This window comes from Scaptodrosophila lebanonensis, unplaced genomic scaffold (genome assembly GCF_003285725.1).
Source record: "Scaptodrosophila lebanonensis strain 11010-0011.00,11010-0021.00 unplaced genomic scaffold, SlebRS2 tig00001418-arrow-arrow-pilon, whole genome shotgun sequence".
In the NCBI taxonomy this organism is placed as follows: Eukaryota; Metazoa; Arthropoda; class Insecta; order Diptera; family Drosophilidae; genus Scaptodrosophila; species Scaptodrosophila lebanonensis.
In genome coordinates, this window is record NW_022060744.1 from 2634143 (window position 1) to 2651030 (window position 16888).

Consider the following 16888-nt stretch of genomic DNA (forward strand, 5'->3'; position numbering starts at 1 on the left):
CATTTTTTAATTGATCGCACACGCGTCTCTCTCCCTCTCTATCTCTCTGGCACCCAACCATACACATGCGCGTAGCCCAATTAGACTATTTAACAAATTAAAGGAAAGTTTCATTGTCTAAGCAATTAACATAATTGATCTACATTATTTTCATAAATATTCTCTATAATAAGAAAACAATTAATAGTTTCTAAAGTTCTTTAAATATAAATATATTATATTTATTTATATAAATGCTTCAAGCTATTTAATAAAAGCAAAAAAATAATGGTTACATTCCATTTAGCCTCTTCAAAAATTATTTAATTAATTTTTAAAAAAATTAAGTAAAATTTATCTTTGGAAATTGAACGTGAACTTTTTTTAATCCATATTTTTTTTAATGAAATTAATTTTGTTGCATAGTATTTGTAATCTGTTTGACACGCGCATTTATCGTTTATTTGTCGAAGCGCTAGGGCGAGAGTTAATGACACAGAAAGAAAGAGAGAGATAGATAGAGAGGCTGAGATAGCGATAGAACGATCGCGCAAGAGAGCACCAACATTTAGGGGAGCCACTGCCCTACGCACTGCAATTCGCAGCTTCTGCTCTTGTGCGGTGGACGTTGACGCTCCCCAATGTATGTACTTTTGTCGGCCCTTGCATGATTGTTGATGTTGTTGTTGCTCTGCTGTTTTATGACTTTTGATACCCTACCCCACATGTAGCAGACAAAAGGAAGCATATCCGAACCAACTAAGTCATGATAAGACAAACCGACCGCTCTGCCGTCTGCCTATATGAACGCTTGCCTATCGGAAACGGCTGAACCCACATTAACCAAACTTGCGAGTCCCTACAGCATATCAGTTTATTATATTATTTGGATTTTTGCGAGTGTTAGAGCTACATGTACAGTTAATTTGCACACGTAATTTATAAAAATAATGGTATGCTTTAGTGAAATAACTGCATTCGCCCCGACGTGACAAACAAATTCGTTATGCCGAAAGCATTAACTGACCAGATTTTAAATAAAAACTATACAGTGTTGATATTATAGCTTTTCAAACTATGCATCAGACCAAGAAATGCTTTATTTGAGAATAAACTCTATAATAAATAAAAAAAACTAATTTGATAAAAACAAATGTAAAACAACTTTCGTCATAAATGTAATGGTTTTTCCAAATCTTTTGAAAATAAAAAAATGCTTTAACTAAAATCTCCTTAAATACATACATACATTTTTGGCTCCACTGAGGCAGAAAAAAAGCATATTTGTTCAAAAAAATTTAACTAATATAATAAAACTAATATATATAACGTCAGGATTTTTTTAAATATAGCTGATGAATGTTTTTAAATATCTTTAAATGTATTTACTTTCGGCACTAGTTTCCTACCTCTTCCGACGGCTTGTCGGCGATATTTTATTTATTTTTACAGCAGGGCATTCAAGAGTCGGCTTTGAGCGACTGTTACATTCCGTGCCTTGCTTCTCTTTCTTTAACTGTGTTCTGTTTTTCCCCCAAAGCATTACTGTTTGTGTATTTTTGCTTTTGTTGTTGTTTGCTTTGCCGTGCCTTGTCTTGCCTTGCCTTCGACGACAAACGGCATAGCTTGGACTCCAGCTTTGGCTCCGACTCTGACTGACGCGCTGATAGCGATGAGTCACACCAGCAGCGACTGAGACTGACGGGCGGGCGTTGGACGATCAGCAAAGCATGTCGTCGCCGCCGCCGCCGTCGCAGTCGGTGGGGCGTAGCCGTAGCCGTGCGATGGAGGCGTCGGCGGTATTCAAATTAAATCGCCTGACAAAGCGCTATGCTGCCCCTCGAGAACTGGAAATGGTTGAGAAGTTGCATAAGAAGCGACGGACAAACTGCCTGACTGACTGACTAACTGACTGCAGGTGCCGCCAACGTTATGAGAGACTCCGGAATGTGGCTGCTACCTGTTAAAGAGCCCTGCGGGACGAGACCTGCATTCGATTTAAAATTAAATGTGACAAGCATTTTCTTTATAATTATTATTAACTGTGCTTCTCACACGCGCGCCGCGTATTCAAAAAAAAAAACAACAAAACAAATCTGACTTTGAAAACTATTTTTGACTGACTAGAGAAAAAAAGGAGGGCGAGAGGGAGTCACTAGAAGATATTGTGTGTTAAAAAAAGGCAGAAAGAGTTGATTTTTGAACCATTTGTTCAACAAATACACACTCTCGCTTTCCCAAAAATGTTCTATTTTTTTCAATATCTTTAAATAACTAAAGAGAATCGGAAAAGGATATTGATGATTCACAACCAATATAGAGTCAGATGAATTCGGAACATAATTAATTTCTATGATTTCTTCCCATTCTTTGTTAGAATATTATTGTTTTCTCTAAAAACTTTTCAATTCTAAGCTGTGCAAACTATTTTTGAATGGCCAGAGAGAAGAGTTAGAAATTAACGTACCTCTTCTGATAGGTCTGATTAGAATTAGTCTCTAACTCAAAAAGATAGCGCAGTTTTGGAACTCTCTATATTTAAGCATATTTCTGACTCAGATGAGTATCACAAATATAATTACAATCATTCCTCTAATGAAAGCAGACCAAAGCGTTACTTTAGAGATCATTTTCTTCAATAGCATTTCTTTCTTTCAATAGCTAATTCAAAGCAAATTGTTTATAATATTTTCCAAAAGTATACATAGATAATTTGTTCTATTAAATTTCCTAATAATATCGCAATTTAAAATTCAATTAAAAAACCTTCCTTCTATAAAATAGTTTATTTTGATGTGTATTATTCAGTTTTATTTGAATACATAGATGCTTTTATTAGGCCAAGAATAAAAAAAAAAAAAACACCAGTACTTGTCATTATATACAAAGTATATCAAAGTTCTCTCATCTCGGTCTATCAAAGGTATTTAAGCCCAGCCTAGATAATCCTAAGCGGACGATTGTAGAATTTATAAATCATTAGACTTGGCTTGCCTTGTTAATCAAAATGCTTTCTGATTTAGCAAATCTATCCAAAAAATTATTTAAATTATCTATTTGTCAATATTCAATAGTGGGTGCAATTTTGTATGCAAATATTTATTGACAATGATTCAACATTAAAGTTCTAAAGCTTCAAAAAGAAGTATTAAGAAGCTGGTTACCTTTGCAAATTTATGTTGATGAAATGTTTTATCTCTAAAAGGAAGGTGTAATAGGTGATATATAGATGATATGATTAATATATAAGTACAACACCTATATTAATCTCTCTTTAATCTGCGAATGCTTGCGAAAGCGTTTCGTTTCGGCCATTTTCGCTTGCCAATAAGCCGCTGTGACATCAAATAGGTTGCATACTTTTAGGCGGCAGGTGAGACTAATTCGCGTCTTATGACCAAAACACAAACAAATTACAGTAATTAATAAGGTAGCAGTAAGCCCAACACACTACATTCGCAGAAATTTGCATTTTTGTTGTTGAAAATTAAAAACTGGCAATTTTGTATTTGATAAAATAAATTCTGCAATGTTGTATCCTTATTGTTTTCATCGATTTTTAGTCTACAATTTGTATTTACAATTATTCGATCAATGCTGTCTCTTAAGCCTTTCTCTATTTGCATTTTTAATAGATAATAAGGTAATGTGGCATTTATTTTGTAATCCCGGGATAATTTAAGAAAACTGCACTTATTTTTTCATGAAGTCAAATAAAATAGATACTCTTAATAAATATTTATTTCCAGCATATATGGATACTTTAAAAAAAATTGTTAATGTAAAAAATCTGCTGCTTTACTTTAGTTAATGGCGTTTCAAGCTATACATACGTATCTGTAGCTTTAAAAAAAACTGAACACATTGAAAACAATTTGATATAAACATTTCCAAACATCCATCTGTTTGTTGGACCGCTTTTGAACAGAAACAGCTAAGGACTCCAAACATAGTGTTAACATATTCCAACGCAGAGCAAGTTTATAAGAAATCATATATAGCCACATTATTATATATACATAGCTGTTATAGGAACAAACGGTGTAAATATTATCATCATTATCATTACTAAATTTGGCCTTTATGAGTATTGCCTCGCCATTACTTAAATTCTTATCAAAATCGGTGCACTATATCATATACATAGCTGCCATGGGAATGAAGTTTTGGTTTAATAGGCTATTCAAGAGAAGGTCTGACCCACACAACTGATTGTCCTGATCAGGAGTGGTTATAAGAAATGTCACATTCATATTCAGATGTTGAGAGTTGGTGGAAAATGATTTTATCACACTGTTCAAAAAATATAAAAGATTTTTATTTAAATGAAAATTTAAACTAATAAAAAAAAGTTTTATGAGTCAATAATACCCCCGGGCTATGTCGTTCAGGGCTGTATTTTTTCGCGATCGCTGACTGTATAGTGGCTTTCTGTTTTAAATAAATGCGTGACCTCTTGAGTTCAATAACAATTGAGTCCGAGAGGCAGTCAAATTGTCACTCCGCCACTTAGAGGCGCTGGAAACTTTCAATGAGAACCAACTGATGACTGCTATCTTTTGTGGGGGCAAGCACTATGAATGATGAATCATCGTTGCCACAACAATTTCGTACGAAATTTCAGTTATATACTTGTATATATATATCTATGTATGTAAGTATTGGGAGGGCGAGGGAGACTGACTATGAAGATTGACAAACAAACGCGGGGCTTGGCAACATTCAACTGCCTAAATGTGGGCCGGCATACAACAAGTATTTACATACTACGAGTATATATGCGATACCACATATCGATATCTTATAAGGCGATAATATGTCGGCACACCCGCAACAACAACAAATATCAGCAGCAGCAGCAATAACAACAACAACAGCAACAACAACTGTCACACGTACATACATAACAGTGTATATGTAAGTATGTACACACTTACATACATATGATGGAGCCATCAAGCAAGTCTGTATCGATGCATGTGTGTGTGTTTGTCTCTTTAAATCGGTATTCAAATGAGCAGAATAAAACAACAAAACAGCAACAACAAGAATATGAAACACGCGCACTCGTTGCAATGCCAAAGCTTCGACTAAGCTCAAGTCGTATATAGATTTTTGAATAATGCACAGCACAGCAGCAACAATTATAATACAACAACACTTGAACATAAAAAAATGTAAAAAAAATAGTAATACATAAACAATTTTTTGTTTGCTGATAAGCAGTGGAAAAAACGTTTTGCAAGCCGAGCTTCAGCGAGTGAGAGGAGTCCGACTCGTCGTCTCTCCGCACAACAACAACAGCACTGACAACGACAACGCCAACACAATGACAATGACGACTACGATGAACGACACAGACGCGCTAAATAGTTTAACGGTGCTTACGAGGAGTTGCGGCGCACCAGAGGAGTCCCGTAGTCGTGCCGGCTGTCGACGCGTTCGCGAATTTAACAAAATATCAACTAAATTGAACTCAAGATGCGGCCGCGCATTTTCTTTGGGTGGTGATGACGTCGACGTCGACGCAAACGCAGACGGAGACGGAGACGCTGCTCTGAGCTGGTACTCTGCTCTGCTCTACTCTGCTGCCCTGACGATGCTAGCGACGACGTCGACCCCTTCACCCAAATGGACGCTAATCAACAGATCCAGAAACGAGCGGGTGGTCGCCTGCAGTCGACTGAGCTGCTGCGTCACATGTGTTCACAACACTATGGGTGTTTACATGCGTGAGTGTGTGCGTATGTGTGTGTGTGTGTGTGTGTGTGTGTGCGTGTGTGGGGTGTAATGTAAAAAAACAAAGAGTTACAACAAAATTCCATTCCTATGTATGTGAGTGCTGAGCCCACTGGGCTTGGATTTGTGCACCCTACCCATAAAGAGTATGAAAAGTATTTTAAAGTCTTTGGCTCTTCGCTGAAAAGCCTGTTGCTTGTATTCTATAAAGAGCTGTTATAGTAAAAGTTTTCATATTTAATTATCAGTAGAAATCCTAACAACACATCTATTTATATACAAGATCTTTTATTATTAGGTTTATATTAAAACAAAACTTCAACGAAATTGTTTATATGTATATTCAATTAAAAGTGTTAGGTAAATAAGTCTGCGATTTTGTTGTTTCGAGCAGGAGGAGAAACTTAAACTTTTTCCGAACATCTACATAACAATTAATTAATTTAATATTACATAAATAAATCCTAGAAATTAAAGAAATATTAATAGCAAAAAACCGAAACAAATCGATTAAAATGCAAAACTGAAACGAACTCATTTTTCCAATCAAAGATAGACTCATTTCATAATACTTAAATATAATCGAAGAAATCAAACAAATATTAATCGGGCATTGTTAATGCTCGATAATACTTCTACCCTTGAAGATCCTTAGCTCTCAACACTATACGTCCTTTTATAGCCTTTTCCATAATGCACTATCCCATTCCCAATTGACAAAAAAAAAAATCCAAAAATGTAAAGCATGTAAGCTTCGGCGCTTATCTGAAGACCGACCCATCATTTGTTAGTTTGTTCTTTATTGGGCAGTGCCGGGCGTGGCGGATCAGCAGCGACGTCGTCGCTCGCGGCGATGTTGCCGACTGCGCTGCCGCAACAAAGACGCTTTGTTGTTATGCTCGGCATAATTGCCATATGCCGCCCCCTCCCCTCTCTCACACACACTGACTTGCTTGCCTAATTAAGCATAACTCATATGGATCGCCAATGATGCCCAAGGCGGGAGCGAAAGAGAGAGAGGGAAAGACAGAAAGGGAGAGCGAAATGGCAGCCGTCTGCTGAGAGGGGGTGGGAGAAATTGCGCGACGCAACAGCAGGTTGCTTTAGAAATATTGAATGCACTTTCAGTCGTCAAACCACCCCCTCTACCTACCCCCCCCCCCTACCTTATCAATATGCAACTGTAAAATGATAAAAATTCAAAAAGTTCTTGCACAAATCAGCTGTCTAGTCGTATTTGCATTTATCAAACAGCCTAGGCAGGGCAGTATCTGACCACCAAGCCTTCTATGTAGACTAACATATATACATATGTATGTACATATGTACACACACATATGTACATATGTATGTATGTATGTATGTTCATATACATATGTAGCAATGGGCGGCGGAAACAAAAACAAACAACTTTTCTTGCTGCATTGCAAAAATATTTATCTAAGCTCAGCAGAGCCCTTTGAGAATTTTTGCAAACGGCTCATATTGATGAAAATGAGGACTTACATTGAATTTATTGCGAAAAACTTTACTGTGAAATGTTTGAATAACCATCAATAATTAAAGCCTATAGTTACAGAAGAGCCTTTTCCCAAGCAGATTATTAATCTACATTCTTTTTACGCATTAAACCTAAAAAGGCTGATTGCCAAAAAAAAAATAAAAAATTTAATAATTTCAAACGTTCCAAATTTCAAATAGTTCAATTATTATTTTTGGTATGAAAACCAAGCGTAAGTGCGAAATTTTCATACAAAACGTTGGAACGTCTTTCACCCCCTTTGAGATAAGAGTTTTTCATAATCGATTCTTAGCACTGTACAAGGGGATTTGTGTCCGAATTTAAAAGTCATTTTGAAGACAATTGAAGCCCGTTTTCCTTCATTTTGGAGGCCCAATTTTTCAAAACCTAGATCATATAAAGTTGATTCCTAACTTTAATACTAAAATACATATTCTCACAATGTTCTCACATGGAAAACAGCAATTAATTTAGTCATATAAAGAAGAGGATTTGCAACCTTTAATATTGAATGGAGAAGTTGAACTACATATAAAAATTTTTCCAAATAAAGTAAAAAGCACTTTTCTAAAAAAAAAATTTCATTATCTTTAAAAACTAGTATACTTAGAATCAGAGTGATAACAAATTACATTAAAGAAAATTAAATTAATGAATTAATTAATCACTACCAAATACTACGCGTCGTTAAAATATTTAACCTAAAAGAATTTTGAAAAAAAAGGATTTGAAAATATTGCTTTGGACCTTTGTCGTGCATTAACATTCATGTTACTGGCAAATCATGTCTGTGGGAAGTTTCCTCTCCCCATTCCGATCTACTCTTTTACCTATCCATCAGATCCGAAATATTACCCCAAAGTATAAAGAATTGTTTTTTCAAAAATGAATATGATTTTTTAAATATTGTTCAAAGTGTATACTTTACGGAATTTTTTTCACTCGGATGCCTTCTAAAACTTAGTTTTTGCATCCCATTTCGTCGTAGTATATTCCTTTACAATTTTCATTGATGGCCGAGTTTCTTCTACCAATTGAAGTTTATTATTATTACTTGTTATTGCTGTTGTTGTTGTTGTTGTTGTTCCTCATGCCCAAGATTAAAGCGGTGGACAGCACTGAAGCATATGTTGTTGGGGGCACGTAAACATACAAAGACGCTCTGGCGAGCCGTTAGGAGAAAATGTTTTATAACTAGAACGTCAAATGAACTACAAATGGAGTTTTGTTGCGCCCCCCCAGTTTTATGGACTAAATGGCATATGTATATGTATGTATATACATATATACATACGAGTATGTATCTATATAGAAGATATATACAACATCTGTGCTTTGCAGCTGCAGTTGTTCAGTCAGCTCGGTAAGTTCTCGGCAAGATCGGCGGCGGGCTGGCAGAGGAAGTAGAATTGCAAGGCACGCATCGTCGACGCTTGATCTTTGAACTAAATTAATTAAGCACAATGAGCGCAATTGTTGTTGTTATTGTTATGATTGTTGTCCGTTGTTGTTGTTGTTGTTGTTGTAGCTAGGGACAAGGAAAAACGGCAGCTCCCTCAACATACTATATAGTGCTTATATGGAAAAGATATCGCGCACTCAGTCGCACATTGAACATTTGCCATATTTATGTATTTTTCGCTCTCAATTTCCGTTTTTCTGCGGGTACGGCTATGTTCGTCGTTCATTCTTTCTGTTTCGTTTGTTGTTGTTGTTCTTGCTGTTGTTGTTCGATGAGTGATGATGGAAAAAGAAAAGGGGTGTCATCAGGCCTCAGCCTCCCAGTAGCATCGTTTTCTGTAATGAGTAGAGAAGTCGCTGGTGACGACGACAATACCGCGTACTGTGGGGCTGATAATAACAATTTGTAGCAAAAATTGGTAAAAGTAAACTTCCAGTCGTTTACATTAAAGACGTGCCAGGCCGAGTCAGACGAAACTTTAATGAAACTTCAGACTGTCATCGAGCACTAAAAAATCCTCATAAGTGCCAGATTTTGTCAAAATATCTTCATAAACACAAAAGTTTCTGGTACTAAGCTTGACTGCTACACCCATCATTCCTATGGCGGGTATATGATATAGTGCGCCAATTTTGATGGAATTTTAGAATATTTTGAAGCATTATAAAAAACTCATAAATGCCAGATTTTGTCAAAATATCTTCATTAACACAAAAGTTTCTGGTATAAAGATTGACTTCTACACCGATCATTCCTATGGCGGATATATGATATAGTGCGCCAATTTTGATGGAATTTTAGAATATTTTGAAGCATTATAAAAAACTCATAAATGACTGATATGAATGGATGATTATAATATTTTGAAACACTCTATAACAACTCATAAATACCAGATTTTGTCAAAATATCTTCATAAACACAAAAGTTTCTGGTACTAAGCTTGACTGCTACACCCATCATTCCTATGGCAGCTATATAAAATAATGGGGCTATAGATTGATTGATATATATTAAACTTGCTTTGCTTATAAATAAGTCTATATACGAAGTTTTTATTCCCTAGCTGCTATGGCTAAGAAGTTCTTTCCGTTCATACAGTCGAACAGAGAGTCAAACTTATTCATGTATCAATGCGTGTCCAAACAATTCTTATATAGAATATGTTCCTATATGATGGGAGTCTGTATTTCTATAGAATACAATGCCAATTCCACCCACGGTGCAACTTCGCATTCACTTCGCGGCGCTGCCAATAAGAATTTCGTTCTCATTGTTGCTGCTAGGGTTATTGTTGTGGTTGTTGTTATTATTATGATTATTATTATTATGCTACGCCTTTTTTTAATGAGTTTTAATCAAAGGCGACAGTCGAAACCGAAGCTGAGAGGCTAAAGCTGTTGTGACTCTCTGGGTCTCAAATGGTGGCCCATCATTGGCATTGCCTTAAATTGCAATAAAATTAAATTTATTGGTATATGGTGGTCGTTTCTTTTCTAAAAGCATGACTCATCGGCCTATCTAAGTGGAATTAAAACAGAGAATGGAACTCACAAAGCCTTTTCAATTCCCCAATTATCATAATTTGTAGCTATATTTATTTTTGCTGTCGTTTTGTTTCCGTTTTAAAACATATTTTCATAAATTTATGTTTTTTTTTCTTCAGTTTTTAGACATATCCTCTATTGCGTCACTTGAACCGATAACTGCAAGACAACCTTCAGGAAAAACGATATATAGTGGCAATCAATCAATTTATTAAAACACACAAGAAATTGTCCCAGATAATCGCTTATTCGAGTGATTCGATTGTACGACGACAAAGTACGCTGAACTTGGCTATCGATCTGTCTAGGGCAGATTTTGGTAAATTTTAAACAACTCTTCAGATTGTGTTTTCTTTCATCTGATTTCATTTGGAACAGCAGCAGGAATATAAGGTGTCCTTGGCAGTCCCGGCATAGGCTCGAACGACCTGAGCGCTAACCAAAGCTTCCTGACTAACCCAACTTATCAACCGAACGTGAGTAAAAGAATTGAATAAACATTTATGGGATATATAGTATAAATATTGGGTTGGGAAAAAAGACTGTATTTTTTAAGCTATTTTCAAATTATATTTATTGTATAATGGAAGCCCGATTTCGGTTAGATATTGATTTGTTCCAAGAACTGAACTATACAATGGATGCATTAAAATCTCCCAACCAAGTTCCCTTAGCTTACAGCGTGTTTTATTATTGATCTGTTTCGTCTGGTCTTAAATAGTTAGGAGAATAGGTCGGATAGGAACAGCCTTTCCAGTCTCAACAAATGCACAGCAAAACCTTTCTGGCAATTGAGAGTGTTGGAAACTACTTTGAAAACCTATTCTCGAAATTTGCCAAGAGTTGACTTTCAGTGTTGGAAACTACTTTACAGATCTATTATCGAAACTTGCTGGGAGTTGGGTATAAAACAAACTAAAAGTGTTGGAAAATACTTTGAAGGCCTGTTCCAGTTCCAAGTTCTTAGAATCAGTAATTTATTTACAGACCTTAAAAAAATGATACAATACAATAATATTTAAAAGAGTTGCAAACAACATAAACAATTTCATAGTCCATCCATTATGATTTTTTTACGAGAATTCCTGTAGCACCTATGCATTGAGTTTCTTTTTAAATACAGTTTTTTATTTTGAGTGATTTAAAACCTTTTTTATCGCAATAGGGAATTGTCTTAACTAAAATGACGCTAATTAGATGAGATAGTATTGGTTAACACCATAAAGTATGACCACAATTTCAGCAACCTTAGTTGCATTTTCAATTTTCCAACAACTACAAAAAAAAACAATAAAATTATCCGATTTTTTCCCTTAACCTTAGATCCAAGCCTAACACAATTTTTCTTACAAATGAATCGATCAATCAAGTATTGATAAGTGAGTTTTTTTAAGAGGGTAATCCCACAATTCCAATACTTTACGAAGTAAAATATAAAAGACTAAAGCAATATTGAAATCTTTTTCAATAATTTCAAATATTACTCCGATTCGCTTTTAAAACATATAGCCGAGAACAGCAAGAACAAAATTATCAATTTATGTGAACTTTAACCTTTTTTGTTTATTTATTTTTATGAACTCGAATTTAAATGTTCATTAACTTGTATCTGAAACGCTTTAAATGTTTTACACATGTATGTATGTGTGTGTGTGTGTCTGTGTTAAAAGAGCTCAAGTGTCAATCATTCAAGTAGGTAGCCAGGCAGGCAGTCAGTCAGTCAATCAGTCAACTACTTGTGATGCATTAACAAAGAAAATAAAATCAAAAGAGAAATTTGTGCCGCGACTCGTCAAGTGGCGGGCGAATTGTAGCAAGAAAATGGAATGCATAAATAAATTCAAATCATATATATGTACAAGTATATATACATATGTATATAGTATACTATATTTGTGTGTGTCGCTGCACTTATGGCAAAATTGTTTTACACGCAGAGCGCTTCTCAAATTGCTGAAGAGACAGAGAGACAGACGGCAGGCAGGCAGTCAACGAACCGATGAGCAGTGTGTCGGGAATCCGACCGACAGTTGAAAGAGTCGCCTTAATGCGTGTGCAACACTGAAAACTGCCGCAATGTGCAACATGTGTGCAACACTAGGGATGTGTCGAAACAACACGATGTTTCTGATCAACCATGTACCGCAAAGGTCCGTACTTCCAGAAAATTGAACTCAATTTTGAACTTTCTGGACATTTTATTTATGGATAGCTTAGAAGTAATTATAAAGACGGATAAGTTATAGTAATCAGAGCTAAATGGAACAATAATCATACTACTATATATAAGCCAAATAATAATTCATGTCCAATACTTGATTTGATTTGGGGAAAAGGGAGCAGGTGGATGGGTCCCGAGAGCTGAGAGGGTTTTCTGCCCTTGACTGTTGCACTATTGGCATTCAGAAAAAATGTAAAGCACATTTTCTCGGATCAAGCGAAGTTGTGTCTGTTCAGTTCCACATCTTGCTACAACTTCCTGTGTAATTCCTGTGTGCGTTTAGGTAGCGCTAGCAATAGATAAATATATTTGAAAACAACTCAGGAATGCGATTTAATGGATCTAGTGATATCAGGAATGTGCGCACAAATTCTACGCAATTAGAAGGTACTTAACTGGCGCTCTTGCTGCAACATCAACTTTCCAAAATACTTAGATATGAGCGAATGGAATGAGAATAACTGTCTAGCTCTTAGGGGGTATTATGAAGGACTTGAAGAGGACTTGAAAATCTAAAATATAAAAGAAACTCATATTGCCTAGCGATAAGAAGAGTCTGTATGCCAAGTTGAATTAGAATGGGATCAGCCGTTTCCAAAATCCAGGCGTTCATACAGACAGACAGACTGACGGAAAGATAGACGGACTCATGCTGCCTAAGAATATCCTATATTTTATTTTTATATGAAGTCGGAGTTGCAAAACCCTAATATAAATTTTTACCACTGAGTATAGTTAAAGACTTTGGGTATTATGTGTTAAGGTAAGGTCGTTCTTCTTCCCGTTTAATAATGTAAACAACTATGAAAGAAAAAAAGAAAAAACATTTTTTCATTTAAGCAAACATATTTTTCGTAAAATCGGTGCTGCTTATTCTACTATACAGTGTCGTCTCACCAGTCCTATTTCTACTATATTATATTACACCTTGTCATCTAGTTATCGATATTAAGTCGCATCACTAATGGCTTGTGCTGTCTTGTTGGGCGACAAAAAACGCGCGCAAAACGCGTGCGCGCTTTAAGCCAACCAGCAGATTTAAGTATGTGTGTGTGTGTGTGATTGTTTGATTGCGACTGTGAATGGCATAATTTGTGATTAGTCATGAGCTGCAGCGAGCGAGCGAACGAGCGACCCACTGAGCAACACGCAATGCATTGCAATTCTAAATACCGCTCCCCTTCCCTCCCCTCAACGCCATGCGGCATGCGGTTGGTTGGAAGCAGCGAAGCGAACCCTACTTGGAAGACATTGCGTTTCGTAGGCAGACAATGCAAGCCACTGTGTTGCACCCTTTCGCAATCGATGTTCTGTTTCTTTTTTTATTTATGTTGTTATTGCACATTTCCGAATTTCGTTGATTTCTGTTTGTTTATTATTTTTTATTTTAATAAACGTAATGAGAGGAGTGCGCTTGTAAGAGAACGTCTTTATTCAGACATCGAGATGGCAACGCATGGCGACAATCAAAATTAAAAATGAATTCATTCACGCCCCCTCCTTATGTCCGTCTGTATGAACGCCTCGTTTTCTTAAACTGCTGCTTTAAACTGCTAGTATTCTTGATTTTTGGTATGTCTACTATATCGTGTAACTGTCGTAGAATAAATCCAACGATTAACTCTTAAACAAAAACTATTCATTCATACCCCTCATTCTCATGCCCATTTAAAGTTCATGCCTTCCTCATGAACACCTCTATCTCTCAGACTACTTTCTTACTCTCTCCTCTGACACATTCTAATCAGAGCGACTTCTTCCTGTACTACAGATGTCAATTAAAATACACCTCTCCGTATGTACGTCTGTATGAACGCCTCCATCTCGCAGATGGCTTCCATTCGCTGCTGCGATTCTTGATTTTTTGACTTGTTCGCTGTCGATCCACAATTCCACTAATTCATTTTAGCACAAATATGTGGGACTTGCGCCGATATTACGATTAAGGTGCACTTCAATTTGATTTTAGGCTTAGAACTATGCTGGAAGTCCATGAAATTAATCATTAAAGTACAAAGTACAAAATTTAAATGCAATCAGATCTGGCCTGACCCTATGATCGACTAATCGCCGACTTTCCATAAAGTACTATACATATAATTATTGTAAGAATTGATCGAGTATACAAGTAAAATAAAATAAAAAATAACATAAAATAAAAGATGAACCCATTAAGCGAGCTATCTGGGGTTCTCAATTCTTTTCATCAAATTTCTTCAACAATTTTTCCTCTGAATTCTAAAAGAATATTTCATATACATTTATATTTATACATAAATTATAAGCTGTATGCTTAATTTTGTTTGGTTTTATCGTTCTTTTGAAAACTATTAATAATAGTAATATATTTTTCTATATATTTTTTTAGTTATTGTTAAACAGCCCAGTACAAGAATGGCACCCCTCGCTGAATTATTGATTGCAAAGAAACTGGTTCGTTGGGTTAATCGGGCGCTACAGGCACATATAAACCATATAGAGGAGTTATCATCGGGCGCCGCATATTGTCAACTATTGGATCTATTGTTCGTGAACTCGGTGCCTCTGAATGAAGTCCGATTCACCAGCAACCAAATTGTACATTTTAAAAACAATTTTCATATTCTGTTGAAGGCCTTCAAAGCACTGGGCATACCCATCAAGATACCGTTGCATCATATAGTACGCGGCGACTTTCATGAGAATCTGTGCTTCGCCAAACGCTTCTATAAGTTCTTTCGCGAGGTGGAGAAGGGGCGCGGCGGCAAGCTGGATACCAAGGGCTACAATCCGCGGCTGCGTCGCAATTACGAGCTCATCTCGATAGGCACCCCCACAATAGAGGTGTGCCACCAAGGCACACAGACCTCGATGGAGCTGCTGCAGATTGTGGAGGAGGAGAAGGCCAAGTTAGAGGTAGCGGCCGGAGAAATCGCCAACTCGAAGGTAACTATGCGGCAAGAGCGCGACTTCTATCTGAGGAAGCTGACTCAGATCGAGAAATTGGCGCGCGGCCACACCACAATAAATATGGCCAGCAAGGATGTCCTCAAAATACTGTACCAGACCGAGCCTGGCTTTGCGCTGCCGGCCAAGGCAACTGAGGCCGAAACCGAGTCGGATCCGAAACCGAATCCGAATCCGAAACCTCCAACACCCTCCGATGCGGCAAACAGCGAACAATAATCGAGATGTGGCGATGATAGGCTTGCTTTCATTTTTCGAATGCCCTCACATTAACCGAAACTTCAATCTTTTTGGCATTGACATAAGCAATAAAAAAAATTTATTTGTTAACAATTTCAATTAATGGTTAATGGTCTTCATTTCAATTAATGGTAAATGGTCTCCAGTCCTACTTCCATCATTTTGTGGCACGGTTCCCAAATCCTAATCATGCTCCTGTCACAGCAAGTGGAAAGCATGCTCAAACGGTTGGGACAACAGAGCTTTACTAAATAGAGTTTGTGTGGAACTAGCAGGTCTTGCCCCCGTTTTTGCTGGGCTAAGTATTTTTGCTTAAAATTAAAAAAACATTAAAAAGCGATTTTTCTCTTCCGACACTCTAAATATACTTGTAACTTCTTAAATTCCTAACAGCAAATTGGTTAGGTTGGTGCGTTCCGAGAGCATACTATATAGTAGAATGAATACTATATATGGTTAAACATACAAATTCGTACATAAGTATGTAGATTTGTGCTATTTAATTAATGAACATTTTCGAATTGTTTCAATGAATATATAAACAAATTTTATTTTAATCTTCTTTTTTTTGCACGGCATAAATCAAGTTCCAAACGGAATTCATTACTTTCATAATAATACTCCTAGTTTAAGCTGTATTTGTATTTTTCTATAAGTTTCATTTAATTTAAGTTGTTGTAAATACTAACAGTATAATTAAGGTTTTACATTTAAAAAAAAAAAACAAAAATTAATTTCATATTAAAACAAAAGAAAATTGAAGGAAAATCGAAAAAATCCATTACTGTAATAATTTATAGGGAAAACCAAAATTCTATAAAAAAAATTAGAAAAATCGAAAAAAAATTCTGTGCCACGAAACTAGGGACTACACCTAATACTGTTTTTACACGGTAAATCGGTTCCATAAAAAGTTATCATGTTATTTTGAATCGTGCTAAATGAAATAAAATCGGTTGCACGATTTATAAAATTTTTAATTTTCAAACCGTGTAAAATCAGAATTAGTTGCATTTTGAATATTGCCACAAAATTTGATTAAAATCAGTTAAGCGGCTTCCGAGTCTGTAGAGAACGTTTATACTTCCATTATGTATATATACTATATGATGATGCTTCTCTCACATCTAATGATGAACTAATAGGTCTACATCTACTGGTTCTTGTATCGAAAACATTAGGGCTTCAACACTGCGGATACAACGTATACAAAATATACACTTTTTATAAAT

The 16888-nt window shown here is 36.0% G+C and overlaps 1 protein-coding gene across 3 annotated transcripts in view; it reads left to right on the top strand.

The window, feature by feature from the left end:
• Window positions 1-15759, top strand: part of LOC115633236 (microtubule-associated protein RP/EB family member 3-like) — a 21339-nt gene extending 5580 nt beyond the window's left edge. For 2 of the 3 annotated variants that reach the window (XM_030530631.1, XM_030530630.1), the window contains exons 3-5: window positions 10369-10568; window positions 10631-10725; window positions 14839-15759. In XM_030530631.1, the coding sequence (XP_030386491.1) occupies window positions 14865-15635 (771 nt within the window). In that variant the 5' untranslated portion in view covers window positions 10369-10568; window positions 10631-10725; window positions 14839-14864 and the 3' untranslated portion in view covers window positions 15636-15759. Of the gene's footprint in view, window positions 1-10368; window positions 10569-10627; window positions 10726-14838 lie in introns of all 3 variants that reach the window. The other variant, XM_030530632.1, reaches the window with a different exon arrangement.
• The last annotated feature ends 1129 nt before the right edge of the window (window positions 15760-16888 follow it).